At 38.1% G+C, this 27,441-nt stretch overlaps 1 protein-coding gene across 1 annotated transcript in view; it reads left to right on the forward strand.

Annotated features, from left to right (window-relative positions):
- Nucleotides 1–27,441, forward strand: part of ZCCHC2 (zinc finger, CCHC domain containing 2) — a 55,278-nt gene that overhangs the window by 18,149 nt on the left and 9,688 nt on the right. Inside the window, exons 4-11 of the mRNA XM_012645290.1 lie at nucleotides 828–899; nucleotides 5,100–5,212; nucleotides 14,765–14,859; nucleotides 17,667–17,750; nucleotides 19,608–19,665; nucleotides 21,744–21,879; nucleotides 23,296–23,360; nucleotides 23,809–23,903. Coding sequence (XP_012500744.1) covers nucleotides 828–899; nucleotides 5,100–5,212; nucleotides 14,765–14,859; nucleotides 17,667–17,750; nucleotides 19,608–19,665; nucleotides 21,744–21,879; nucleotides 23,296–23,360; nucleotides 23,809–23,903 — 718 coding nt within the window. The remainder of the gene's footprint in view (nucleotides 1–827; nucleotides 900–5,099; nucleotides 5,213–14,764; nucleotides 14,860–17,666; nucleotides 17,751–19,607; nucleotides 19,666–21,743; nucleotides 21,880–23,295; nucleotides 23,361–23,808; nucleotides 23,904–27,441) is intronic.

Here is a 27,441-nt window from a genome sequence, read left to right on the forward strand (position 1 = left end):
GATAGTTTTGAGAGTTGCTAGATACAATTCCATATGTATTTTTAAGTATCTGATTATGTTATGATTAGATGATAAGGCTTGGGTATTAGCACAGCCCAAATATTTGTTTAGCTCAAATAATTGTAGGGTAGAAACTATTAGCGGGCCACAGCTGAGTCACTAAATGAAAGTACCCAGGAGGTGGTAGGGCAGTGTAATAGATGTCAGTTCTGGCTCTTATACTTACTTAGGGTCATGCCTCAGTAAGTTAACCTTTTTGAACTTTAGTTTCTCTACCTGAAAATGGAGGTAATCGTACCTGCCCCTGGCCTCTTAATAGGATTTTAAAGATCTGAGATTAAGATGAAATCTCTTCATTAACCATAAATTCCCATAAAAATAGGAAATGCTGCTACCAAAGAGGGGCAGTAAACTCTAATTATTCTCTTAAGAATGTATATATAATAACTTTCATGAGGTAGAATTTTTACCTTTGGGTGGGATAGATATACACTGTCAAAGTGTCATTTTAGAGTCCTGTAACTGCACAAAAAGAATGTAAGACATTTCCCCCTCTCAAAAATTACTAAAACATAGTAACATTTTAAGATAGGTTTTTTAAAAAACCATGCCATTTGAAGAGTTGTTAGAAAACTTTTTTGAGCAGAATATGTCAATGCAGAGTTAATTTTAATAATTTCAAAGAAAATATGACAATGCCAGATTAACTTTATGTTTCTAACTGTTAACAAAATTTAAGTAAGGCCCTTTGTTTTACACATGGCTTTTTTCTAGCCGGTTCCTGCCTAAGGAATAACCATATAACATGTGTGTTTTTTTTAAATCAGGTAAATTGGTCTGATCTTTCAGTCACAACAGTAACAAAAACCCACCAAGAACTACAGGAATTTCTACTGAAGGTAAAAATATAGATTTTGTTGTTAAAATGATTTTTACATAATATGCAGGATCCAAAAATTTCAATGTCAAAACAAACACCAGGAAAATTAAAACACGTAAAGGTTGGCTGAGAACTCTGAATGACCGTTAGCTATAGGAGACATGGTGTTATTCTAAACATGTTTTCTTACTTTACATTACTAACATAAGGAGATGATGGAGGGACTTCTACATTTTAAAGAAATGGAACCTGATTCCTAGTTCCTTGCAAAAGATGTACATTGTCAATGGCTGCTTGCTTGCAAGGGTATTTCCAGTGAGAGAGTGTGTCTGCAAGATGAGATAAGGCTTGTTTTTGTTTGGTAGTGGTTCTCAGACCTGATAACTAGTCAGCTCTCTCCAGAGACTTCCTTTAAATATTTCTCCATTTCTTTCTTCTTTGGGTTCCATCTCCCCCCTACCCCCCTTTTGAGAGAATCTCCAGACTACTGGGAATAAGAAGATAATGGGAACACACAGACTTGCTGAGGTGAAAGGTATCTTAGATCATTTTGTTCAAACTGTCACCTGTTTCTTTTATACTAATTTGATTTTATTGCAAAGTGAATGGGTAGAAATAAATATCAAAAGGAGGGAATAGGTTTAAATAATAAATTACTATTTCTCAATAAGCAAATATTTTACAATTTATTAATAGAGAGAGAAAACAGTGCAGAAACACAAAACATTCCCAGCTCAGTTACTAAGTTTTGGGTAAGGGTGTAGTTATTAAACCTATAGCATCTGAAATTTTCAGGCCCAGTGCTGGTTTGTAGGTTTCTGCTTATCACCATAAGTATATTCCTTTCAGATCATTCTTAAATCTGAAAGAGGCTGTTTTTCGTCAATTTGGAGAGCTTTGAGCAGCGCATTAGATTCTGGTTCTCTGAGGAGCACATAGTCCAATATGCTGTCCAAGTGTTAGTTCAGTTGGATTTCTCAATAGTTCCTCTGAATGAAGTGACACCCAGGGATGACTTGAACAGTTCCGTTTTCCTGTGGCTTGTTTTAAACTAGGCTCAGTGAAGGGCCAAGGACTCCTTCACCCACTTGTTAGTGACCTGCGTGTGGGTAAAGATGGGTAGGTTTCACTTATTTCCAGTTGCCAAAGGCCACTACCTGGGACATACCAGCTCTGGACAGCTTGGTGGGGGGGAAGGAGTGGTCTGTGAGCCCTGGCTCTGTCTCCTGGACTCAGTCATGGTAACAGTCCAGTTGTAGATATGGCTGGGAAGAGAGGGGCCTGAGCCCAGGCAGGCATCGTCTGCAAGGCAGTGCACCCCATTGGAGAAAATGAGGCCCTGGCTGACAGTCTGATAATAGAGGAAATTAAGGAGGCTCACCCCACCTCCAACATATACATTTCAAGTCTCTTTTACTTATTTCTAACTTTTCTGTCTCTTGATAGGATAAATTTATCAAAGTTTAAGGACAAGTGATCATGAACAGGTTTCACTTAGGTTAGGGAGCAGCATGCTTTCATTGCCCTTCTGTTGCCCTTTCCATGACAGAATTCTAATGCTGGAGGGAGAGCTGCAGGGGATAAGAGCTAAGGCTGAAAAGTCTTGGAGTGAGGGTCCAGTGCTTGCCACCTGTCCAGCGCAAGGAACTCGGCACATTTGTGTGCGGGGTACTACCTCCCTGTCCACCGGGCTGCGAAAGTAAAATGAGAGCACGTGCCAGCCGACCCCCGCTCCCCCAGACCCGGCACCCAGACAGCGTCCTTTCTCCTCAAGCTTCAACTATTGTGTCTTGACACATTGCATTTTTTTTCATTCACACCACTTTTCTAGAAGCTTAGGTGCTTTAAAAAACTACAGCCCCAAATAAGTAATTCAGTCTTCAAAATCATGCTAATTAATACTTCCCGTTTAGCCAATATTTGAATAATAGTATTTTTCTAAAATGGTGTTTATGCCTTTTTATACAAAATAATCTGCAACATTATATACTTCTAGAACTGTATTGCTTATTATAAAATATCCTTTCAAGTTTCCCGTGTCCTCCTTTTCTTTTTACCTTTCTTTTAACATCATCTACAAAAGTTTAAGAGCAGAACCTGTCCTTTTGACAACCTGTACAAAGTAACGCCCGCCCTTTCACTTGTGTAGTTGCTATTGAACTGCATTTCTAGTTTGCTGTAGTGGGGAGATGTGAGTTCGAGATCAGTGCTTTCAGTCCTTTTTTTCCATGTATGTAGCAGCCTTTGTCCTCCACATCCTGTCCCCGTCCTGTTTTGTTTTTCTTCTTGGCAGCTACATCTGTTGTTTCTCATGACCAAAATGTCAGCTCCTTGTGGGCAGGGATTTTGTTGTTCTTCACTCTGTCTACAGTGCCTAAACAGTACCGGGGACACAGTAGGAGTTTGAGTATTTGCTGACTGAATGAATGAATGAGGATTGTTACAGGAGCTATATTGCAATGAGGTTTTATAGATGGTTATCCACTGACTTCAGTTTTTTTTTAAAAGATAAACTTGTAAGAGCTAGGTACAAAAACATTCCATTACTCTGAGCTTATTCTGACGCTGAGCTGGAGCTCTGGAGGTGGGAAGCTGGGTATATTAGAACTGAGAGGGAAGGAAATTCAAAACAAGTAACTAAAATATGAAAGACACGATTCGCAGCCGTATTTTTTTTTTTTAGCAAATATGCCTTCCCATAGGCCTAGAAATAGGCTCTGGAAATTGAAGGTGAAAACCACATGAAAATAAATCAGTTTGCAAATACTAATGACCACCTATCTGCACTCTGCCTAGTAATGTGAACAATGTCATTGACTTGGTGAATATTTAGGTACTATTACCGTCAATGTTTAGAAGAACCATCAGAGATTCAGTAGTTGAAATCGACTTCTTTACTAAAGCTGGTTTTCTTTGGCTGTGCACAGATATTCAGGAGAAATCGTGTTTAAATGGGTAATATGATACATGCCTGGTGTCATAAGTCTGTATTAAAAAGCTAATATCAAAGCTTAAATACTGACATGGAGAGCGATCTCTTCGTTTGGAAAATGTGTAGATGCAGAACTTGTTTCTTACCTGCTAGTCAGATGACGTGGTTTCCACAGTGAGTGCGTGGAATGCCAACAGAGCCTTTGATCTTACCAGGTTAATAAAAGAACCAGAAGGAGCTTCATTCTGACAGAGCATCTTGATTCCATAGTCTACTGTGCCTAAAATTAGTAATGTTTTATGTTTTCTTTGTTAAATTTTTCACGTTTGAATTGTTGACTCAGAATACTTATTTTTCAGAAAATATTTACTTTGGATTTCTCAAAGCTCCATATGTAAATCACCAATTTGTATAGATTTGTTTATTCCTTTGGCTCCTCAGATACTGTTAATGGTTCTACTCTGAATTTTAGTGAAAGTGCCAGTAATTCAAGAGTTGATAGCAAAGATTAGTTATCGAAAGTCAAATATAAAACTTTTGAGTTCTTGCAAGACTTGGAAAGTTGGTTTTACAAAGAATCAATTTACTAGAAATTTTTAAAAGTTAAATAGTTAATAAAATGGCAAAATTTTGTTTTAAATTTTTCTTGGCCCAGTGATTTTTTTTTGTGGTTCCTAGCACATTGCCCTGAGGGCACTTCCATTACATTGAGGAAAAGGTTACCAAACCTCCAATTGGTGGTTTTTATTCAAGTGAGATTGAGTTTCTCACCCATCTTTCATACTCAGTTCTGTATTGCTGCACAGCAGTGATAGTCTGACATTGCCTGAGATTAAAATGTAAAACTGGAGGCACGAAAGTGATATCTATAAAGGCAGAGATAGCACTTCAGAATACTATTCCAGGATAAAAATAATACTAGCTCTGCTATGCAAATGTTCAGTTTAACTAGAGAACCTTAGTGTGGGTGTCATTTCCGTGTGGCATGTGGAACTTAGAGTGTGAGGTACATGCAGGTGTGTCCGGGAAGTGTGTTGAATGCTTTGGTTTACTCTGCACCTCGGGGAGCAGCCCTGAGGTATGATCAGAAGGAGATGTTGCATTTCCTGACAGAAAGATCTATACTGCTTCAGTATGGTGTCCTATGTCATGAAGATTTGGAAAAGGAGCTGCTTTGGGGTGATTAATGAGCCGGAGGCATTTATCTTCATTTAATGCATCTGATTTGTAACATATTTACCAGTAAGTGAGAAACTTAATTTTGGATGTTATGTTTTCCTTTCGTAGCTTCCAAAGGAATTGTCTTCAGAGACTTTTGACAAGACCATCTTAAGAGCCCTGAATCAGGGTTCCTTGAAAAGGGAAGAACGGCGACATCCTGACCTAGAGACCATCCTAAGGTAAGAGATTACGCGACACTTGGCACAGCAACGTTACAGACGGGATAAAGTGCTGCTTGAGGGGGGGTGTCACAGATTCTTTCTCTGGAGTACTTTTTAAAATGAGCTTTTATCCTTGTGCTATTTAGGTCTAGGCTCATAGTAAAAGTTACCAAACTAATTTCATACTGTACTCTTCAGGACTCTGATACCATAAAATTTAGTTGCTTCTAAAATATGCAAATATTGAATAAAACCTCTTATTTTCTCCATAAAATATTTATTGAAAGATGCCTTTGTCTAAGAGCTCAACTTTGGAGATGTTTTTGTTTCGATTAAGTTGTGCAGTAGGAAGCCCAGGCTGGAAAGTGAAGGGCAGTAACACTTGCTGAGCGCCTGCTCTCTGCTGTGTGCTCTTCTGGAGCCCCAGTGCTGGTTAATTAATTTAAGGTCGGGGTCTTGCCCTCTCGAGGCTGTTGGGCCATTGGGAAAGACAGGTGTAGGTGAGATGAGCATTAAATGTGCTGCCGGGGGCACGTAGACCTTATCTTGCATTAGCCCCCAGAGCCTCCCCATGGGCCCATAGAGAGAGGAGAAGATTGAAGACATAGGCAAGGGGGACACTGGTGACACGAGGTCCCTGCAGAGGCAGGATGGGTGTGAGTATAGACGTGATAGATGTAGGTAAATTTACTTATTTTGTGATGGGGAGTTGAGGCATCTTTTGCCTAATGGCTCATGTTTTCTCTGAAGTAAGAGGTTTGCTTAAGAAGGGGTAGATAGAGGGTACAGGGTCAAAAGCTTGAGAATAGAGGGATTTAAAATTGTGTCAGATTTGGAGGACAGCCTAATAAAGGAAGCCTAGTAAGCTGGACGAGGTATGGAGTCCAGTTGAGATTGATGATGAGTATGTTATAATGATACTGGTTTGTCCTGTTGTATGAGGTTTTTTGTTTTTTGTTTTGTTTTTAGAAATCTTTCTAGCAGTGGGGTTGAAAGTAGATGGTTGGATTTGTCCTGGATGGGGGCTTTCTTGGATGTGACAAAAAGATAGTGGGGCAAGGGAATTTAGGAAAAACATATGTTCAGTTTTTAACAAAGGGTAGATCTGAGCTGGACTGGGAGGAGTGAACACAGGTGAGTCTGTGGAATGAGCTGTGCTTGGAAGATGGGCGTCTTGGGAGCAATCATGTTATCAGGCAGGAGGAATCAAGTTGGGAGGGGGCCGGGGGTCTGGGGAGTGGGTCTGGAGGTGATGGTGGAGGTTGGAGTGCGGTTTTGGCAGTCATGGCACTAACCTTTCTCTGAGGGCTTCCCTTTAGGAGGGAGATACATTCAGGAATAATGGCCGAGGAAACATGCTGGAAAGTTGCAGTTATTAATAAGTAAATGAAGTAAAAGCGGTGTCAGAGCCTGAGTGACTTAGGGTCAAGGCTTCAGTGAGATGCCATGTTGTCTGCCCTCTGAACCTCAGACGGCCCAATTTGGGAAACAGACTCGCCCAGGGAGAGCAGACAGGTGGGTATACCACTAGCTGGCCACCCTCCCCCTCCTGGGTAGGAAACTGGGCCCAGTGAGTATTCTTGGGGTTGGGGAGGGGAGCTGAGAAGAAGTGGGGGTGAATGTTTGCTCCTTGATGGAGACGAGCGGAAATCTGGGAGGGGAGAGTTTTTTCGTTATAATGACACAAATTGAGTAACAAGGCCTCAGCTGTTGGTGAGCACTCAGACCGCTGAATCTGGAAGTGGTGGGAGGAGGGAGTTTCTGCAGTGGTGTTATTTGTGGGGGACAGGTTGTCTGGCAGCAAGAGCCTAGTGGGCTTGGTGTGTGGTGAGCAACAGATTGTGATTCTTATAGATGCAGTTGGTGCGCGCTGTTACCCTGTCTGTATTGATGTCTGTGTGTGCTGTGACCCCCACCCGGCCGTGTTTACTGCTTGGCCTCAGAGTCAGACAGATATCATTAACTTATCTGCGGTCACATGGCTGACCAGCAGTAGACTCAGAGCTCCACTGCTGTACTGTTCCAGTTGAGTGTGGTAAAATGTTTTATACAGATTGGTCAATATAGAATCACTCAATTTATTTAGAATAAATTGGGGCTTTTGTGATAAATCTAACAGATGCTCGATAAAGAATGGGAAAACACAGAAAGTAATAAAAAAATGAGAACTACCCAAATAACGATTATAGACATTTTTATTTTTCCTTCAACATGTTTTTTGTTTGCCTGTAATACTAGTTACAGTTTTATATCTTGTTTTTTCTCTCAAATTATAAGCATTTTATACAGGTTGAGTATCCCTTACTGAAATGCTTGGGACCAGAAGTGTTTCGGATTTCAGATTTTTTTGGATTTTGGACTGTTTGCATTACTTAGGTTCAATATCCCTCATTCAAAAATCTGAAATTCAAAATGCCTGAAATAAGCATTTCCTTTGAGCATCATGTTGGCACTCAGAAAATTTCAGATTTTGGACTTTCGGATTAAGGATACTCAGCTTGTATGTAGTTCTTCAGAAGCATTTTGAATGGCTGCAAAGTGATACCCTATCTGGCTCTGTAATCTTTTGACTGTTTTTCTATTGTTGGGAATATAGGTAATTTTCTGGGTTTTTTTCTTTTCCCCTAAAAATAAAGCTTTGACCATTCTCTTCCTAGAACATTTCCCAGATTTATGGTTAATTGCTGCGGAGAGATTCTTTGGAATCAATTTACTGACTGAAAGAGATCCTCTTTAAGGATCCCTGACACACTGTTTCTCTTAGGAAGTTTATGTAAGTAGCAGTACACACAGTGTTCGAACTAACCTGCTACCACAGGTTGGCCAGCTTAGAGTATCAGCTTTGAAAATATTTGCTAATTTGACAGATGATTGATTATTGCATTGGCTTAATTTTTATTTCCTTTATTAGCAAAATTTAGTGTCTTTCTTTAAGTGTAGCCATTTGTGTATTTTGTGAGATCATCTGTCCTTTTTCAATTTCTGTGTTTTTTCTTAGATTTTTAAGCAAAATATATTAATATTAACCACTTATCTTTTATATTACTTTTCATTTAAATGTGATCTTTTTAATGAAATTTAAAAAGTTATGTCTGTCAGTCTTTGTCTTTATGTTACTCTCTTTCTGGATTAGAAAGTCATTCCCAGATTCTTTATTAAATGTCGAGTATATCTTGATAGCCATGTAGAAAATAATTAGGTTGGAGTCCTGTGTCATTCCTTGTATCAAAATTAACTCTAGATGACTCAAAGATGTCAATGCTAGAAAGAACACATGAAATTTATAATGTGTGTGTGAAAGATTTTTCTAAGTATCCCACAATATGTAGAAACCATTAAAGAAAAACAGAAATTCGGATACTCAAAAATCAAATTTTTGCTTGATGTAAAAAGGAAAATACACTAAAAACAAAGTGAAGACAAAGTTGAAGTTCAGGGAAAAAGTGCTTGCAATAAGTTCTTTTTTATAAAAACAAACTCCTTAAGAATCAATAAGATAATAAAGTCTAATAGCCCAAAGCAGGGGGAAGTGGAAATAGTTAAGAACAAATGGTACAGAGAACCTGAAATGTTAAGTGACGTTTAAACATACAAAAAAAGATGCTCATTATCAGAAATCTAAATGAAAACCTTGGATTTTTATTTGACCTGTAGGATACTCAAAGATCAGAAAGGTTGGCAGGGTACTCTCTGGTGATGAGCATACATAGGTAAAATTTCTACAGAAAGCTATTTGGCAAAACAGAATTTAAATGCAGATAGCCTTTGAATTTATCCCACAGGTGTATTTCCACTTACATGCAAAGATGAATGTTTAGGGATTCAGGGATGTTTACTGTTTACTGTTTTTTTTTAATCTATAGAGACAAGGTCTCGCTGTGTCACCCAGGCTGGCATGTGGTGACACAAACATAGCTCACTATAACTTCAAACTCCTGGGCTCAAGCAATCCTCCTGCCTCAGCCTCTTGAGTAGCTGGGACTAAAGGTGTGCACCACCACACCTGGCTAATTTTTTTTGTAGAGTTGAGATCTTACTGTGTTGCCCAGGCTGGTCTTGAGCCCTGACCTCAAGCCACCCTCCCGCCTCCACCTCCCATAGTGCCGGGATTACAGGCGTGAGCTTCCGTGCCTGGCCTTTACTGTAATATTTTTTTTTTTTTACTGTAAAAGACAAACAGTTCTATGTTGATGCAGACTTGATTACAATAAAAATAATTAAAGGGCATGTCTTTTGGCGAAAATGAAGGGCTTATTTTATACAGTAAAATGCCATATCTTTAGGAAACAAGAAGTATCTAGACAGTAGGAATGAGACTGACGTTTCACTTTGTAATTTTTGAGTTTTGGCCATGTTTATTCTTCATTTTAAAAAAAATGTAAAGCCATCCCTCTTTATAAACTTGATCAATTTACTTTTGTGTGTGTGATAGTGTTTGTTGTTGTTTTTATTGTTTCCTGTAATCATTTTGGAATTTTTGTTACACCAAATGAGGTCAGGATCTAAATTCACTTCTCATTCCAAACAGTGGATTAATTCATTCCTATATTATTGACGTACTATATATTATATCATTCTTTAGCATACATTCCTAGGTATATTAACATGTTTCTGGGTTTCCCATTTCATCACTGTCGTTCTGGGATCACATTTCAATTACTAGAGCTTTATAGTTTACTAATAGCTGGCAAGTCTGGTTTTTCCTACTTTTGGTACTGTTTCCAAAGTGCTCTTGTATGCATTCTCGAATACTTTTCAGCTTAGATAGTTATTTTACAACTTGATGCATATGTGTTCTAGGAGATATGCTGAACTGTGTAGTTTCGGTCTTAGTAATACCAGTGACTACATTGTGCGTATGAGTGTAAGGTCACTGCAGCTTCCTGTCCTCTTTTCCCCTGTCCCTTCTGAACAGTTAAGTCCTAAAGCTAGTCACCCATCAGGATGGGAGGATGTGCCCTAAGGGACTGGAGAAGGGGACCTAAGTTGAGCAATGGTGTGGGAGGCCTGGTGCGCATTGTGTGGAAGGTGAGGAGGACAGGTGCATGGAGGGGGCTCAGCAGGGTGTTGGCACCCAGGTGTAGTCAGGAGGGCATCTGCACAGGGTTGGAAGGAAGCAGCAGGGATGCTGGGAGAGGTAGTTTGCTACTGGGGATTTGAACTAGTAAGTCAATATGTTAAGGGTAATGAGAACCAGGTTTCTTTCTTTTGAGGAAGAGAGTTACTATATGGAAAAGGAGAAAAGCAGAATGAACTCTGAAGTGTCTGATTGGCATTGAAGTTATTGGTGTGAACTCATGATACTCAGTATATATAGATAAATGTGGAGGTGTGTGTGTTTCTACACACATGTTCCCTAGCTCTGTTCATTGAAAGGGTTTGGAAGCAGCAACACCCCTGTAGCAGCGGGCGTACCTGGTCTCCAGATCTTGACTTTTAAATACCTGTCTCCACTAAAAGGAAGTAGAGCTTCTTGGAAGACAGGCTGATACCAGGGTTGGGGCAGGAAAAGTGTACAAAATGAGCCCATTGTGCCAGAAAGCAAGGAAGTGCTCAAAGAATGATGTGGACATCATCAAAAGGACACAGAGCCAGCTTGAAGGGATTCCTAGTGGTCAAATCTGGGGCAAACAACATCAAGACAAATAACAATAGTAATATTGAATAAAATGAGAAACCAACCATGAGTCCATGTTGAAATCATAAATGAACAGATTGAAAGTTTGAGGAATAGGTTATTTATAGTATCAAACAACTTTCCCACGACTTTCCCACTAAATAATGCTTATTAATTATAAAGGGAGAAAGAGTAACTTTACAGTAGAGCAGCCTGACCAAATGCCACTTAATCTGCTAAAAGGAACCCCCGTCAGTGGTAGGTCAGTCAGAATTGTCCACCACACCATAGGCTACAGCAAAAGAACACAGCCTCACTCCTATGATTTTCCTGCCATGAATCTGATGGTGAGGAAACACCAGACAAGCCTCCATGGAGAACATTCCGCAAAATACCTGGCCTGTCCTCCACAGCCAGGAGAGTCTGGGGAAGCCTGAGGAAATGGAGAGGGCTGACAGGGACTGCAGCGCAGGATTCTGAGCCAGGTCTTTGAGATGAAAAGGATGTTTTCTGGTCAGCTGGCCGAACTTAGATGGGGGTCTGAGGATTAGAAGGTAATTAATTGATCAGTATTAATTTCCTGATATTGATTGCAGGAGAAAGACTTTGTAGGAAATGCTCAGATGTCTTCCCAGAAATTGGGGCATCAGATCAGCTGGGAAAAAAAAATGCATGTTATATTTGCAACTTTTCTGTAAGTTTAAGGTTTTCAAAAGAAAAAAAAAATTATTTCCACAAGGAGGCACTTTCAGAACTTTTACTCTCAGCTAGGACCAAAATTAAGAAAAGCGTGTGTGACTTCTTACAGCTTTTGGGGTTCTCCTCAGCAGTGATCTTATTTTGCCTCCATGTGTGTGTATCTGTGGGTGTTTTAAGATAGCCTTTTTACTATAAAGTTATTCAAGCTAATTGTGAAGATTGCAAGCAAAGGTGTAATGTGAAAATTGCCTAGTGTTCCTTTCTCCAAATCTAGTTTAGAAGTAACCTTCATTGAGAATCTTATGAAACTTCTCAGAAATTTTCTGTGTATGTACATGCCCTTGGATTTATGTATATGTATTTCCTATGTGTATGTATTTCCAAATGGAAATATCTATACTTTCCTGCCACTTTTAAAATTAAATGTATTAAATGTATGTAACACTTCAGTACATGTAAAAAGATTGCTGCCTTGTATTACTGTGTTACATAATATTTCACTTTTAGCTGAACCATGAATTAATCACTTGTTATGGCCATTTTAGTTCTTAAATTTTTTTTTTTTTTTTTTTTTGAGACAGAGTCTCAGTCTGTTGCCCGGGCTAGAATGCCGTGGCGTCAGCCTAGCTCACAGCAACCTCAAACTCCTGGGCTCAAGAGATCCTCCTGCCTCAGCCTCCCGAGTAGCTGGGACTACAGGCATGCGCCACCATGCCCGGCTAATTTTTTTCTATATATTTTTAGTTGTCCGATTAATTTCTTTCTAATTTTAGTAGAGACGGGGTCTTGCTCTTGCTCAGGCCGGTCTTGAACTCCTGAGCTCAAACAATCCGCCCGCCTTGGCCTCCCAGAGTGCTAGGATTACAGGCATGAGCCACCGTGCCCGGCCAGTTCTTAAATATTTTTAAGCTACTACAAACAATTCTATAATGGGTATACGTTTCTTAGCACATTCACATACATTTATCTGTAAGATAAATTTATAGCATTGTAATTGTTCAAAAGTTATATGTGCAATACGTCTTTCCAAATTACCACTAAAGAGGTAGCAGCACTTTATCTTCCGAAGCCTCGTGCTTGTACCTCCCACCTCAACAACACAAAACATTCTCAATTTCTCATCTTTGCCAGTCTCAAAAAGAAAGACTCTCTTTTCAGTCTATATTTGAGTGGCCTTTGGTGCCTTCCTGTGAATGGCCTTTTCAGTCCTTTCCATTTTTTATTGGTCTTACTGATTTATGAGAGTTGCCTATTAGATTAGAGAAAGGAGCCCTGCTTGTCATTATTTCTTGACCATACGGGTGTTTTTAAATGTTTATGTGGTCAGATTTTTCCATCTTTTCTCTTACGGTTTCAGTGTTTTGTGTCATGCTTAGAAAGACCTTTTATCTTCAAAGATTATAATTTTTAAATGTTCTCTGCCAGTTTTTTAAAACTATTGGATTCGTTTGGTTCGTCATTTATTTGGTGTGAGGAATGTGATAGGATCCGTATCTTCTCCCGAATGGCAGGCCGGTGGTCTCAGCACCGTGCATGGGATGTCAGGGCACTTCATTCCCAGTCTGTGAATTTCAGATTGGTAGATCATCATTCACATTCCTTAAGAGAAATACAGCATTTATAAGGGAGAGGGGAAGAAAAATGAAAACGAGAAAGAGGAAACGAGTTTATAAGTGAAATAGAGATTGGTTGGTGTAAGACACACTGCATTTAAATATGCTTAAATTAGGAAAATGAAAGGATGGCCCTGAAATGTATATTTAGGGATGGATGGTTTCTGTCATGTCAAAATGTAATCCTGTTTTTCTTACTCATTTAATTTATTAAGTGGTTTATGGCCACTTTGATTTTTTAACGTAGGTATAATGGCCATCTTGTGGTTATGCGTTAATGAGCCTAGACTTTAGTCTGTACACTGATTTCAGTCCCGTGCGTTTATGTCGTGTCAGAATTAAGTGTATAACTCAGCCTTCCTGGAGTGGATATGCACTTGATACTTTGAGTCGTATCTGGGCAGTCCCTTGGGACTCAGGCCTTGAATTAAAGGTGTGCCTGTGCTTTTGACCAGTGGTTTGTGCATGTAACTGGGTGTGGGTTCCACTGCCTTTGGATTTTAATCTCAGTCCAAGGTGACGTGTTCAGACATGGGGATGTAGATCGGCTGCTTATTCAGATCTGTTATTCTCTAATCTCTTCATTCCCTCGTGTCTTCCTGTTGAATGTTTCCTTCCATATTGGAGTCCCAAGAAGCAATTTTGCCTAATATACCAGGAACCTTGGCCCATAAGGGTCATCTATTGGTGTGGTATTTAATGTTTTTATAATTAATCTGAATGATAGGTCAAAAACCTTGGGGAGAAGCTAAGAATTAAAATTTTAAGTAAGCATTAAAAGTGTTCAAAAGTAATAGAAGGGGATTTGTATGTTGGGCATCTGTGTAGCAGGTAGGGTACAGTTTATTTACATATACTATTTGAGTCTCATAACCTTGAGAAATTGATAGTATTCCCTATGATGAAATTGAAGCTGAAAGGCTAAGTTGTTTACAGTGATTCAGCTTATAAGTGGTTGAATTGATATTCAAACCCAGAGTAAATTTTCCATTAGACCACGCTCTACCATATGCTTAAGACCTTTTTATAGGTACTGCTGTTGGGAAGACCTCTAGCTGGAATCTTTTAATTATATTAATAAAATATGAGGAAATCTGGTTTTTAAAGATAACTTAGAATCATGGTATGATACACATTCAATGTGAATCATATGTGTAACATGTTAACTGTTAATACATAACCGTGTTCCATGTTTCCAGGAATTTGAGCATCCCAAACTTTTCCCAATCTCTCACTTTCAGAGTATGGGAATGTCCCTTAATGGTATAGCCAAAATAATGATATGTAACATCTATGGAGAAGAGGAAAGAGATTACGGTTTTTTCTTAGCAGAGAGGCAGCTATTGGACCACTTGGGCAAAAGGCTGAATTTACTTTTTTTGCCAGAATTGAAACCTTACCATCAGATTATACAAAATTAAAAATAAACCTGTTTAGTTGATTCTTGCAAATGAGTTTTGTTAAATTTTACTTGCTTTTTTCTATAGGAAATGCATTAGAAAATAATATTCTTCAGGAAAAGACAGTATTTTTCTATACCTGAATTAAACTGCCACTTAAATCTGCATTATAATCTAAACTGGGTCACTTACAGATTTATATTGTCTGAAATTAACGAATCTCTTTTCTGTTTATATGCAGGCAGCTATTTTCAACTTCATCACAAGCTTTTCTACAGAGTCAGAAAGTGCACAGCTTTTTTCAATCCATATCATCAGACCCTCTCCACAGTCTCAGTAAGCGTCCTCTTCCCTCCGTGGAAATCTTTTTCCTTTGCTTGGTTTCTTGCTTTACTGTGTCAATGCATATAGCTGTGTCATTTTAGTTAAAGAATTAGTGACATACAACTAAGAAATCCTTGCCATTTTGAATAAATTGTGCGCTACAGTTTTAAAGAAAATAATCTATGAAAGCTAGTGTAACAGAGGAGACTGATTCCAAGGCAAGGTCTGAGTATCTCTAGACTTTGGGACATGGCTGGTCCTTCAGTTCCTTGTCAGAGCTGGCTCAGGGATTGGAGAGATACTACAGTGTTTCATGCAGGATGTATAACTTGTAGTCTGCCTTCCTCCTCTGTCACCTGTTCCCATAATGACCTTCCCAACCTCCTAGTTGCTCAAGTGGAAAGCAGTAGCCTTCCACTTTCCTTTGTTTTCAGTGACTCAAAGGCCAACCGGTGCTAGACAAGGATGTCTTTCTTTCTGTCCCTTCCTTACTGTCCCATCATTCTCAGTTAGGCCCTTCTTTCATGTATAGACTGTTGAGCTGTGAAGCCTCACTCTTCTCTCAGATCATATTTTCTCATTCTGCTTTAACCCATCTGAGGATTATTGCAGTAATAAACTTGATTGTTAATCCCCTGCTAAAAACTTTAAAAGTTTGGTATGGAATTCAAGCCCTGCTGGGACCCACCTTGAGGTTCCTTCTGCTGTCCTGTGCTCTGTCTGCTCGAAGGCTCAGCGTCTCTCAGTATATCCTGCCAGTGCCTGCCCAGTGTCTCTGCTTATTTGTACCCTTACTTAAATATCCATCCTTTGGTCACAGCCCATTAAAATCCCACCTGTTTTAAGTCACAACTGAAACATCACCACTTCCTTGAAGCTTTCTCAGTTTTTTCTTACGTTCCTGTGTGTTCAGTTTTGCCTCTTTGTTCAGCGTTCATCACAGCCTGCCTGGTGTTTAATTTTATGCATACCTACTTCAGCCTTCCTTGATAATAAATATTTTGTCAGTAACATTAATGTGTCCTTAAGGAGCATTTCTGCCCCGTTAAGCACAGCTACTATAGCAGGGAACATTTTTTTTCTTTAAATTTACCCTGCTTTCAACAGTCATATTTTTCTGTACTTAGATAGAAAAACGCATATTTCCTTAATTTGACATAAGTGAGAAAGAGGTGAAAAAAATATGATTGGATGTTACGTAGGTTTACATAGGGTTAATTTTTAAAGTCTCTCTGTTTAAGTATATAGAGATACTGTAAATATTTTAAACATAATTAGCAATTAGAATTAAAAATATGAGTCTTTGTGACAAGTTGACCAAGACAAGATGCACAGCTCCGTGGTTTAAATTTATGTCTGAGTAGTGTCAATAGCATGTGTTTAAAGAGAATCCTGATCATTCTAGAGCTATGTAGATTTAACAATCAGCGCCTTCTCCCTGAGCCAAGTGTAAATACCCTTTAATGAATGTCTATCCATAGCATCTGTTTAATTCTAAAAAGGTATTGAATTGAAACACAGAGTTAAACTTTTAATTCAGATTAACAGGCTGCTCAGGAAAACTCGCCCTCGTGAGGAGTGCACACATAAGTAATGGAATACTCATCCTGAGGGCTTGGCAGTGTTTAAATTACATGAACAATGCTAAAGAGGTTTGTAGATTTATCTTTAAGGTTGTAAAATTACAATACTGTGTGGAAGTGGAAGTATACGCCTTGAGATTGCGAGAAGTCTTGTCAGCATTAATGTTCATGCATATCTGAGTTGTCTCACCAGTGAACACATTGTGAAGGTTCATTTGCGTAGTCGTGTGGTTTTTTTTTTTTTTTTTTTTTTTTTTTTAAGGAGACACAGGATCTCAGCGGAGTGCAGTGGTGCAATCTTAGCTCACTGCAGCCTTGATCTCTTGGGCTCAGACAATCGTCCCACCTCAGCCTCCTGAGTAGCTGGGACGACAGGCACACATCACCACACCCAGCTAATCTTTTTTTTTTAAAGTTTTTGTAGAGACAGGATCTCGCTGTGGTACCCAGACTTGTCTCTGACTCATGGGCTCAAGCGATCCTCCCACTTTTGCCTCCCAAAGTGCTGGGATTCCAGGTATAAGCCACCAGGCCCGGCCTCGGTTTGTTTGTTTGTTTTTTAATTTTTTTTTAATTGATAACTTTACCTTTTTGTTACCCTGGGACAGAGAGCACGACTCCATATCCTGACAACTAAGACAGAGAAAACAATGTTAAACTAAATGAGTGAAGATGTGGAACTCTGGAATCCTGCTGATCTATATTTTAATAGGAAAATAATCCACTGCTTACAGAATGTGTCCCATGGGGCAGTGCTGGTCCACAAATTGCTCTTCACTGGCCTGTAGTAGAACAGAAACTGCGTGGGCACTGAGAGACTTTTATAGCAATTCGACATTGCCACAGCGTTATCATCATATTTACAAAAGTAACAATCCACAAGAAAATGAAGATTTAAAACAAATAAAAACAGAATCCTTACCACACCACAGAAGTTTGAGAAGTCCATTTCCCCATTTTGCATGTGAGCACACTGAGCTGACAGATCTGAAATGTCTCGCCAGGTCACCTGGTTCTTCAGGGGACAGCTGGCTCCATGATTCAGGGTGCCCCTCACAGTCCATGCTTTGTGCTGTATCATCTTGCTTTCTCAAAGGTCCAACCAATAGAAATGTTTTCTTCACCACTAACCCTCCCCTCTCATCTTCTTGGGTAGAAAATAATCATTATATTTGTTTTCTTTATCTCTCTATTGTGGTTTTCTTAAAAAGTTAATAGTATCGAATACTTCTGCAGATAACTTACAGTCCTCTCTGAAGACTTCTAAGATATTAGAACACTTAAAAGAAGACAGCTCAGAAGCTTCAAGTCAAGAAGAAGGTAAATGTAGATTCACCAGAGGAAGTCATTCTGCCTGATGTTGGCACCTGGACAGAACAGATTAAGGAGCAGAGAAACAGGACATATAGGGCATTAGAATGTGACAAGAGGTTGGCATTACAAATAAATGGGGAATGAACAGACTGTTCAATAAATGGTGTTGGCACAATTAACTTTCCATAGGAAAAATACTTATAGTTAGACTCCTAATTACATCATGCAGAAAAATTTCAAGCGAATAATAGTTTATATGTAAAATTTAAACTTTTAAATGTTAATCTATGAAGAGAAGCTTTTCTCAAACAAGGCAGAGCATTACCACAGTAGAGACCTTACTAATCTAAATTAGAACTTACATGTGACAAAAGACATTGTACAGCTAGAAGATAATCCATAGACTGGGAGATGATGTTTGCAGGATATTTACAGATAAAAGACTATATCCAGAGTATAGAAGGATCCTCCTAAAAAATCAATAAAAAAATCAGCCCAACAGAAATACAGGTGAAAGACATAAGTAGGTAATTCATAGAAGAAAAGACTTGAACGGCCATTAAACAGTTTGCAGCCTCAGAAAATGCAGATGAAAGCAGTGAGGTATCATTTCACACTTGTCAGATTGGCGAAACATTTTCACATCTGACTTTATCAAGGATATAAAGCAACAGGAGCTCTCATGCACTGCTGATGGGGATATGAACTGGCACAACTATTTCGGAGAGAAATTTGGCACTGTGTAGTGAAGTTAGAGATAATTTTATGTTCTGTGCAGTGATTCTGCATTTGTGAAAATTGTACATGTGCATGCCCAAGAGGACAAGGATAGGAGTCCTCGAGGTGGCATTGTTTATGAGAGCAAATACCAGGAAATTGCCTGAAATTTCAAATGTTAGTAAAGTTATAAATAAATCGTAGTGTATTTGTGCTAGGTGGCAATTAAAGTAAGGGATATTCATAGTACAGTTGGCCCTCTGTTTATCTGTGGATTCCTCATCTGTGGGTTTAACCAACTAGAAGTTGAAAATATCTGGGGGAAAGAAATTGGTCCGTACTGAACACATACAGACCTTGTTTCCTTGTCATCATTCCCTAAACAAATACAACAAATGTTTATGTAGCATTTACATTGTATTAGGTATTGTAAGTGATCTAGAGATGATTTAAAGCATACAGGAGGATATGCATAGGTTATATGCAAATACCGAGGGACAACTCTATATTCAAACATGTAAGACCCGTATGTGTTTATGAGCACATATATATAGTGGTTAAAAGAAAAACTTGCAGTAGAATGTTTCAGCAAGTAAGGTACTAGTTAACCTCTGTAGCGGGCAGGAGGTAAATGGATGGTGGAAGGCCTTCAGTCATAGCTGTGATACTTTGTTTCTCAAAAAAAAAAAAAAGGCAGATATATAGTATATGTGCTGCCAACGCGAGCACTGAAAAAAAAAAAGCAAATACAGAGAAGTCTGGGAAGTAGATGTATATGGGTGTTTGTTATAAAAATAGGTATGTTTTTTAAATATGTGAATCACTTCATCTTTTAATGATTAAAAAAGAGTTCTACCTGAAATTGAATGTTGTAGTTTTCTAGCGGTATGCTCATGTTAGACTTTTGGAGAAGATTGATTTGCTGTTAGGTCGTACACATTTGAGAGGATATTTTTAAGGTCATTCAGTAGCTTACTGTGTCTTTGAAAAATTGCTTAAGATATTTGGTGTTGAGAAATGCTTAGAAGTGCTTCATGCGGTCTTCACGTGGTCTATCATCACTATTGTGACCACATAAGTTAGTAGCAATTTTTGAATTTTTGCTGCAGCATTTAATATAACAAATTACTTTTTCCTCTACTCTAGATGTGTTGCAGCACACCGTAATCCACAAGAAACATACTGGGAAGAGTCCCATTGCGAAGTAGGTATCTAATCTCTAAAATTAAATCCCTTTGTACATTCTTAAATTGGTGTAACATTTAATGAAATTACTGATGTATTTGGCTGTAATTCTTCCATTTTGCTATTTGCTGCTTATTTGTCCCACCTTTTCTGTTTTTTTTTCTCTCCTTTGTTGCTTTCTCTTGGGTTGTTTTTTTGTTTTTCTCTTCTTCTTGATAGTTTTGCATTGCTTTTCTATTCTGCTAGTGGTTATCCTAGAAATTACACATTTTGACCTATTAAAGTCTGATATTAATTTGTGCTTGTATATTCCCAGATCCCAGTGAGATCACTGTAATGTCATTTGTCTCCTCCTGACTTATAAATCATAGCTGTCATGCATTTTAGTTCTCTCTCTCTCTAATTTCAAGCCCCATGAAACCTTTTTCAGTGTTCATTTAGATTACCATTCCCTTGTTCTCGTTCCTTCTTGTGTCTTAAGCATCCACCTAAGTACGTTTTCCTTCCAACTGAAGAATACTTGAGTATTTCCTATAGTAACATCTGCCAGTGATGAATGCGTTTAGCTTTTATCTGGAAAAAAAAAGTTTATTTTGCCTTCAGTTTTGAAAGATACTTTCGCTGGGTATGGGATTGTAGGTTGGCAGCTACTTTCTGTTAGCTCTTTGAAACTATAGTTTCCTTGTCTTCTGGTCTTCCTTCCTTTGGTCCCTTGCATCATATCCTCAGCTCACCTTGGGTTTCTCCTGCAGGTCACATAAGTCATTTATGTGATTTCTGACTCACATCACATTAGTGCTGTTTCCTCTCAGGTATGTGCCACAAGACTTTCTACTTTCTGCCTCAGGGCCTTTGCTGATCCCACAGGAGACTGCTTCATGTCCTTTGGGTAGATCATTTTGGGAGGGCCCAGCACCTTGGAGGCCGTGTTGCTTCTAATCTCAGCAGTGGATCATTCACCGGGTGGGGTCCTTTGCTGTTTCTCTCCACTCCCTTGCTCCTTCTTTTTGGGATCACCTCCAAGTAAACTGTGTCATTCCAGACGCTGCTTTTAAGGGGAACTCACACTTAAGATATCTGGCATCCATCATTTCACTCAGTCTTACCATTGCTCTCTGAAGGTAATAGGCTTTTTCACCCTGACTCCTTTTAAGTTTTTCTCATTGATTTCCAGCAGTTTTCCTATGATACATTTTGTAGCTTTCTTTGCATGAATTCTGCTTCTTGAATCTATAGCTTGCTATCTTTTGACTTTAGGAAACTCCTGCTGTTATCTCTTCAAATATCTCCTCTGCCCTATTCTCTTGCTCCCTCTTCTAAGACTCCAAGTCCTCATATATGAGACTTTTCACCATGTCCCACACACCTTTTAAACTTTCTGGTTTTCCATATTTTTTCCTCTCAGTGCTTCAATCTTTTTTCTTCTGATCAAATGTTTTCTTTGCTGATTTTCTTCATGTTTCCCCTTCACTGATTTTCTCCACCTATTTCCTATATATTGAGTTCTTAATATTAGTTTATTTTACTGCTCTAGAATCTAAACTTGTTTTTTTTGTTTTTTGTTTTTTGTTTTTAAATATTTTTCTGTACTCTTCCAAAGTTTTCAGTCTGGTAGTCATTGCCCATGTTAAGCACTACCATCTGAAAGTCCGTGTCCAGTAACTTCATCACCTGGATTCTCTTTTGGCCTGTTTCTGTCTTCTGTTTCTTTTGGTTTCAGTCGCATTATCCTGTCCCTTCGTGCACCTAGTTATACACAGTACTTAACACAGCAATTCTTTCGAGATACAGGGTTATATAAGCCTCTATTCCTAGCTCTAAGTGGTGCAGAATAATCACCAGAGTGTAGAGTCTAAAGGCAGAGTGTGCATTTGTTATTACTCTTCTTAGAGATGACAAATGATATTAATGATAAAATAGATGTGTACTGGATTATTTCTCATGGTATACTTTTTCACTTAGACCTATCACTGTACATTCTATGAAAAAACTAATACACTGAAGAAAGAGTCACTGTAGCTTCTTCATTGAAATGATATAGCAGGTTAGATTATTTAGTGTAGATTTTCATACTTTCATAAACTTTTCTTTTGATAGCACTATTGGTACGAATTGCTCTCCATTGGACGGGCTTACCATGCAATATTCTGAACAGAATGGAATCGTGGAGTGGAGGAAGCAAAGCTGCACCACCATTCAGCACCCAGAGCACTGTGTGACCTTAGCTGACCAGGTACATGGCAGTTTGGGTTTGTTTTGGTGCCATATAGTTAAGTCATTGCAATGTATTTACAAAATTGAGTTCTGTAAGCATTCAGTCAGATAGTATATCTGGTAAGAAGAAATGAACGAATATTTAAGTGTTAGACATTATACTTAGCTGGTATATATGATCTAAGCTCTTCTGAGACCTGAAAAAGTATGTTTAGATTACTTTTACTGCTCATGTAAAACTAGTACACTTTTTTATGACACCTAAAATGTTTATTCTAACAAGTGGCTGTTCAATTGTTATGCCAAAATTTTTTGGTCTTAAAAGAATTATTCACATTTCAATCACTGTCTTGCTATTTATGATACGAATTTTCAAACTGCCTTTTCTTCGTACGTAGTTGCGCCAATTTACTGACACTTCAGAACGTGATTAGGGAATATTTGCTTTTTTAGGAATTGGGTGTGATCATAGAATAGAATGCTGTCAAGTATGTTTAGTGTAATATGGCATCACAGATATGGGAGGAAGTACCTGTATATGTGTGTGTATATATATGTATGTTGCAAATATGGAATGACCCTTCTATCTAGAAAATTGATTTATTAACCTGATTATGTCTTTGGCCACAACTCAGATCAAAATGTTAACTCTTCCTGGAATGTCTTTTTATACACTAAAGCATATTTTGAGAAATTGTAAATTATTTCTGTTGTACTTAGTTAATGACCTGTTTTCTTTTTTTCTTTTTTTTTTTTCTTTTTTGAGACAGAGTCTCACTCTGTTGCCCGGGCTAGAATGCCATGGCATCACCTAGCTTACAGCAACCTCAAACTCCTGGGCTTAAGGGATCCATCTGCCTCAGCCTCCCAAGTAGCTGGGACTACAGGCATGTGTCACCATGCCCGGCTAATTTTTTCTATATATTTTTAGTTGTCCAGCTAATTTCTTTCTATTTTTTTTAGTAGAGACGGGGTCTCGCTTTTGCTCAGGCTGGTCTCGAAATGACCTGTTTTCAAAGCCCATCTGATTCTACTTTCCCGCCTACACCCTCTCTTCTTGGAGTTGACAAAATTGTGTGTTGTCAGTTTTATCAAACTGAACTTTAAGAGAATACTATCATAGTAAGCCTATAGCAGATACAAGTCACTTGACTGTGTTTTATTTTGTAGTGAGAAAAGAATGCAGGTTCGTTTTAAAGGAAAAATAGAAAACATTTTTTCTCATGATTAATACAATATTAAGTATTTATCACCAAATATGTAAATTTTAGTGGTTCAGGTAGGCAAATTTAAAAATAAGTTGGAAATTAAAATTTATTAGAATATACAACTGGAAAAATACCATTTTAAAGTTTCTTACAAGAATAAAAGAATCCCTACATCAGTATGGTTTACCTTTTGTCTGTTTGATTTGTCTTTTGATTTTTTCCACTAGCATTCTGCTGAAAAACGGAGCTTATCTTCATTAAATAAGAAGAAAGGAAAGACACAAATAGAGAAGTAGGTTCAATTTAATGTTTCCAGTCATAGAAATTGGTAAGGAAAGACAGTATGTAGCACTTCATTGTGGACATATTTAGTTTATGTGGTATAAATAGTATTTTTTTCATTTGTTTGCTTTATGCTTTTAATTCTGGGCTTTTTTAGTTCAAAATATTAACATATACAGACAATAAAAATAAAGCTATTGTCAAATACTGTATTCAGTTTGGTGAGTGAAAACTCACAACTCTAAAGGGCGAATCTTAGATTATTTCTTACTAATTTTTTTTTTAATTTTTTTTATTTCAGCATATTATGGGGGTACAAATGTTTAGATTACATACATTGCCTTTGCTAAATTTCTTTTTAATTACAAAAAAATATTGAGGGGAATTTTAGCAATACTGTACTTAATGTGTTTGGTAGAGAACCTTATTTAAAATGATACTATGTACGTTTGGTTTAGGGAGAAAATTAAGAAAACTGACAATAGATTGAACAGTCGAGTAAATGGTATTAGACTCTCCACTCCGCAGCATGCCCATGGCGGTACTGTGAAAGGTAAGAAAATTTATTTTTCTTTCAAATACCCATCATATAAATATATTCATCATGATACTTATATTAATAGGTATTGAACTATCATGTCAAATCCTAATATTAGAATTTTATCTTGCATTGATGTGTACAGCAGTTTCCAAATTAAATAATTCTGGAATCAGTAATTAAGGAATATAAATCAGCCATGGAGATAAACGTTCCCTCTGCTTCAGTCGTACTTACCCACCTTTTTCTTCCTCTGGTGGCAGCAGTCTCCCGACTTGTTTCCTTCTCAAGCCAGTCCCTACTCCAGAGCAGGCAGGTCCTGTGGTCAGGGGGGGGTCTTTCCTACAGCTTTGCAGGCTGCCCTCATGAAGTTGGGATGTGTTTTTATGGAAAGTCATACTTTAGAATATTGTTGACCTTTTCAAGATTTAAGTAGTATCCTCTGAGAAGTTTTGTGGGGCTTTAGAATTCTGATCCTCAGATTTTTTTTTTTCTAATTTTTTAGTAGAATCGAGGTCTTGCTCTTGCTCAGGCTGGTCTCAAACTCCTGAGTTCAAGCGGTCTCCCGCCTTGGCTTCCCAGAGTGCTAGGATTACGGGCGTGAGCCACCGTGCCCAGCCCCTCAGATTTTTGTTATACTGCTTTTATATGGGTTCCGTTTGCCCACCATTATTTTAAGGTTCCTTTATTTTTAGGTTCAAGATTCATTGGACTGAGAAGTGCCCCTTTTGCAGCTCCATTGGTTACTTTTCTGTATTTTGGTAACCTTTATTATTAATAGTAAAGATTAAAAAACAATAAAAACCCACAGACCTCTAGGGGAATGTTCTGTGGGTGCCCCTGACACATTTATTGAGTCGTCCACAAATATTGTTATTATAACTTAAATTTTATTCTAATGTTAATACATTCAGTTGTGATGTAATGTAAATAATCACAATGTTTCTTAAATGGAGTATATTTTTAAACTAGATATTTGTGTAGAGAAACTGAATAGTCACGAGAGAAAAACGATTACCTTTTGAATCTAAAACCATCTGGCCAACGCATTGAATCAGCTGAACTGGAGGGAAAAATGACCTGAGAAAAACCCATCTCATCTATATAAGGATCTAATTCCAGGAGGATTTCATAACACTTTACCATCTTCGAGGTTCCCTGTGGTGATGGCAGCTAAACAGATGAAGAAAAAGCTAAATAAGGAAGACAAAAGTTTCTGTTGGTGGACAGTTGGAAATTGCTTCCTCCAGGTCTCCCTGTGTCTATTGCTGTCATTTTTTTTTTTTTTTTTAAAAGACAGGGTCTCTGTGGTGCAGGCTGGAGTGCAGTGGCACCATCGTAGCTCACTGTAGCCTCAAACTCCTGGGCTCAAGTGATCCTCCTGCCTCAGCCTCCTGAGTAGCTAGGACTACAGATGCACACCACCACGCCTGGCTAATTTTTCTATTTTTTGTAGAAACAAGGTCTTGCTATGTAGCTCAGGCTGGTCTTGAACTCTTGGCCTCAAGTGATCCTCCTGCCTCAGCCTCCCAGAGTGCTGGGATTACAGGCATGAGCCACCACACCTGGGGTGCTACTATATTTGTCTCCTAAAGTACATACTTAATTGGGTCATTTTCCTGATGAAATTCCTATCAGGTATATACCACCCTTCACAAGATCACTCTGGCTCTTGTCTCATATCGTTCAGGAACTACTGCTTGCAAAAGAAGTTTGTTACTATTTTTTCCTTTTTAGCCTCACTTCTAGAAGAGAAGCATATGGACTTTGATCAGACAGTGTGGGTTTGAATCTTTATGAAACCTTACTTTGTCCTTTATATGTCTCTGATTCATATATATTTACATTTACAGAGTGTAACTATGAGTAAAATATATCTTGCTTATAGCTTATCTAAGCATTGATGTCACATGTTGCTCAGATATATGCCAATTCTAACTTTTAAAAAAACATCTGTTGATTAATCTTCTTTGAAATATTAAGGTACCAAGAACAAATTGCCTTTTTATCATTCAGTAAACACAAGACATGTTTAAGGTTTTTTTTCCTCTTAGGGAACAGCAGCTCATGTAAAATGTAGATACTATATTGAAGCTGAAAATACTGAGTCCTTCTGATTAGTAGGTTGTTTGGATTTTTAAACAGTGCATTCTAGCCTAAGATATGTATTATTTACTTTTAATTTTTTAAAATTTATTATTGATTTTAAATTTTAACCTCTATTTTGAGCCATAATACGTTCCTGTAGCTCAAAATTCTAAAGGGGAACAAAGTAAGCATCCCTCACTGCCTCCCTCCGTGTTATCTCCTCCCGGGAGGCAATCAGTGCTATTACTCACCTGTATTCTTGCCAGTGTATCTTCTTTTAAAACCCAGTCTTTTTGTCTCTCTTCCGTAGAGACGTGTCCATTACCTCATGTATTCGATAGGTCACTGAGATCGCTCACTGTTCCAGGTTATCACTCAGGGTTTCTTCCAGCCCACTCTCCTGTTGCTGACTGTGGCACCAAAAAGTTTGGGGGAAATGAGGTGGTTTGACCTCTTGGCATGTTTTAAAGGATTTAGGCTGATTTAAAGGTCTCCGGCTTCTTTTCATATTTCATATGATAGATGTAGTTCTGTTACCTGTGATTTATCTAAACAGTTCTTAACTCTGTAACTGACTTCTGTTGTTTATAATTACCAATAACCAATATTTTTATTGATAAAATAGTAGCTTAGGTTTTAAGGTTTTTGTTTTTGTCTTAATTATTTGCAAGACCTCCTATCACTTGAGACATGACAAAAAATTTTGAAGTGTGCATTTCTTTTTAAAAGGACAATTTGTGAAGTATCCTTTGACATAATTGTTTCACCCTCACCATCTACACCTGAATCAGATCACATTATTTCTAAGCATGAAATTCTCACTCTACACAGTTCTGAAGTACCTTCTGAATCATCAAAAAGATTACATTTAGTATAGATTTAGATTTATGTATTTAGTTCTTTGAAAGCTGCAATTTAATATATGGCAGTTTGATGATTAGAATATCTACTAGCTGTATAATATAAAGAAAATAGTTTTGTAAATTATGCCACTTGGAGAGAGAGCTGCTTTTTTTTTTTTTTTTTTTCCTTCATCGTATTCTGAAACTTGCTGTTTGAAGTTTCAAAGACTCCCGCTATGGTTTCCCTGCCTGAGTTTTGGTGAACACTAAATACCCCAGTGGTTCCCTTTTAGTCCATTGTTTCTGTTTTGAGAAGAATACCCTGTTGAACCTTGGATTCTCTTAATCTTTGGATTGTTCATTTTGTTATATGCTGGTTGAAATATTTATATTCAGGATTTCCATATGTGCTACAGTTATATTAGCACAATTTAATGCCAAGTTGTTTGGCTACTGTGGCACATTAGCTCGTCTTCAAACAGCCATTTGTGTTGACTTGCATCCCTTTCTTTGGACGTGCTGTGACTGGTAATTCAGAGCCTATTGCTTTGTAAGTATACTCCAGATTACCTCTCTGTAAAATTATTATTTGCCGTTGTAACTCCTCTGCCACTTTCCTTATA

This window comes from Propithecus coquereli, unplaced genomic scaffold (genome assembly GCF_000956105.1).
Source record: "Propithecus coquereli isolate 6110/MARCELLA unplaced genomic scaffold, Pcoq_1.0 Scaffold229, whole genome shotgun sequence".
Classification (NCBI taxonomy): domain Eukaryota; kingdom Metazoa; phylum Chordata; class Mammalia; order Primates; family Indriidae; genus Propithecus; species Propithecus coquereli.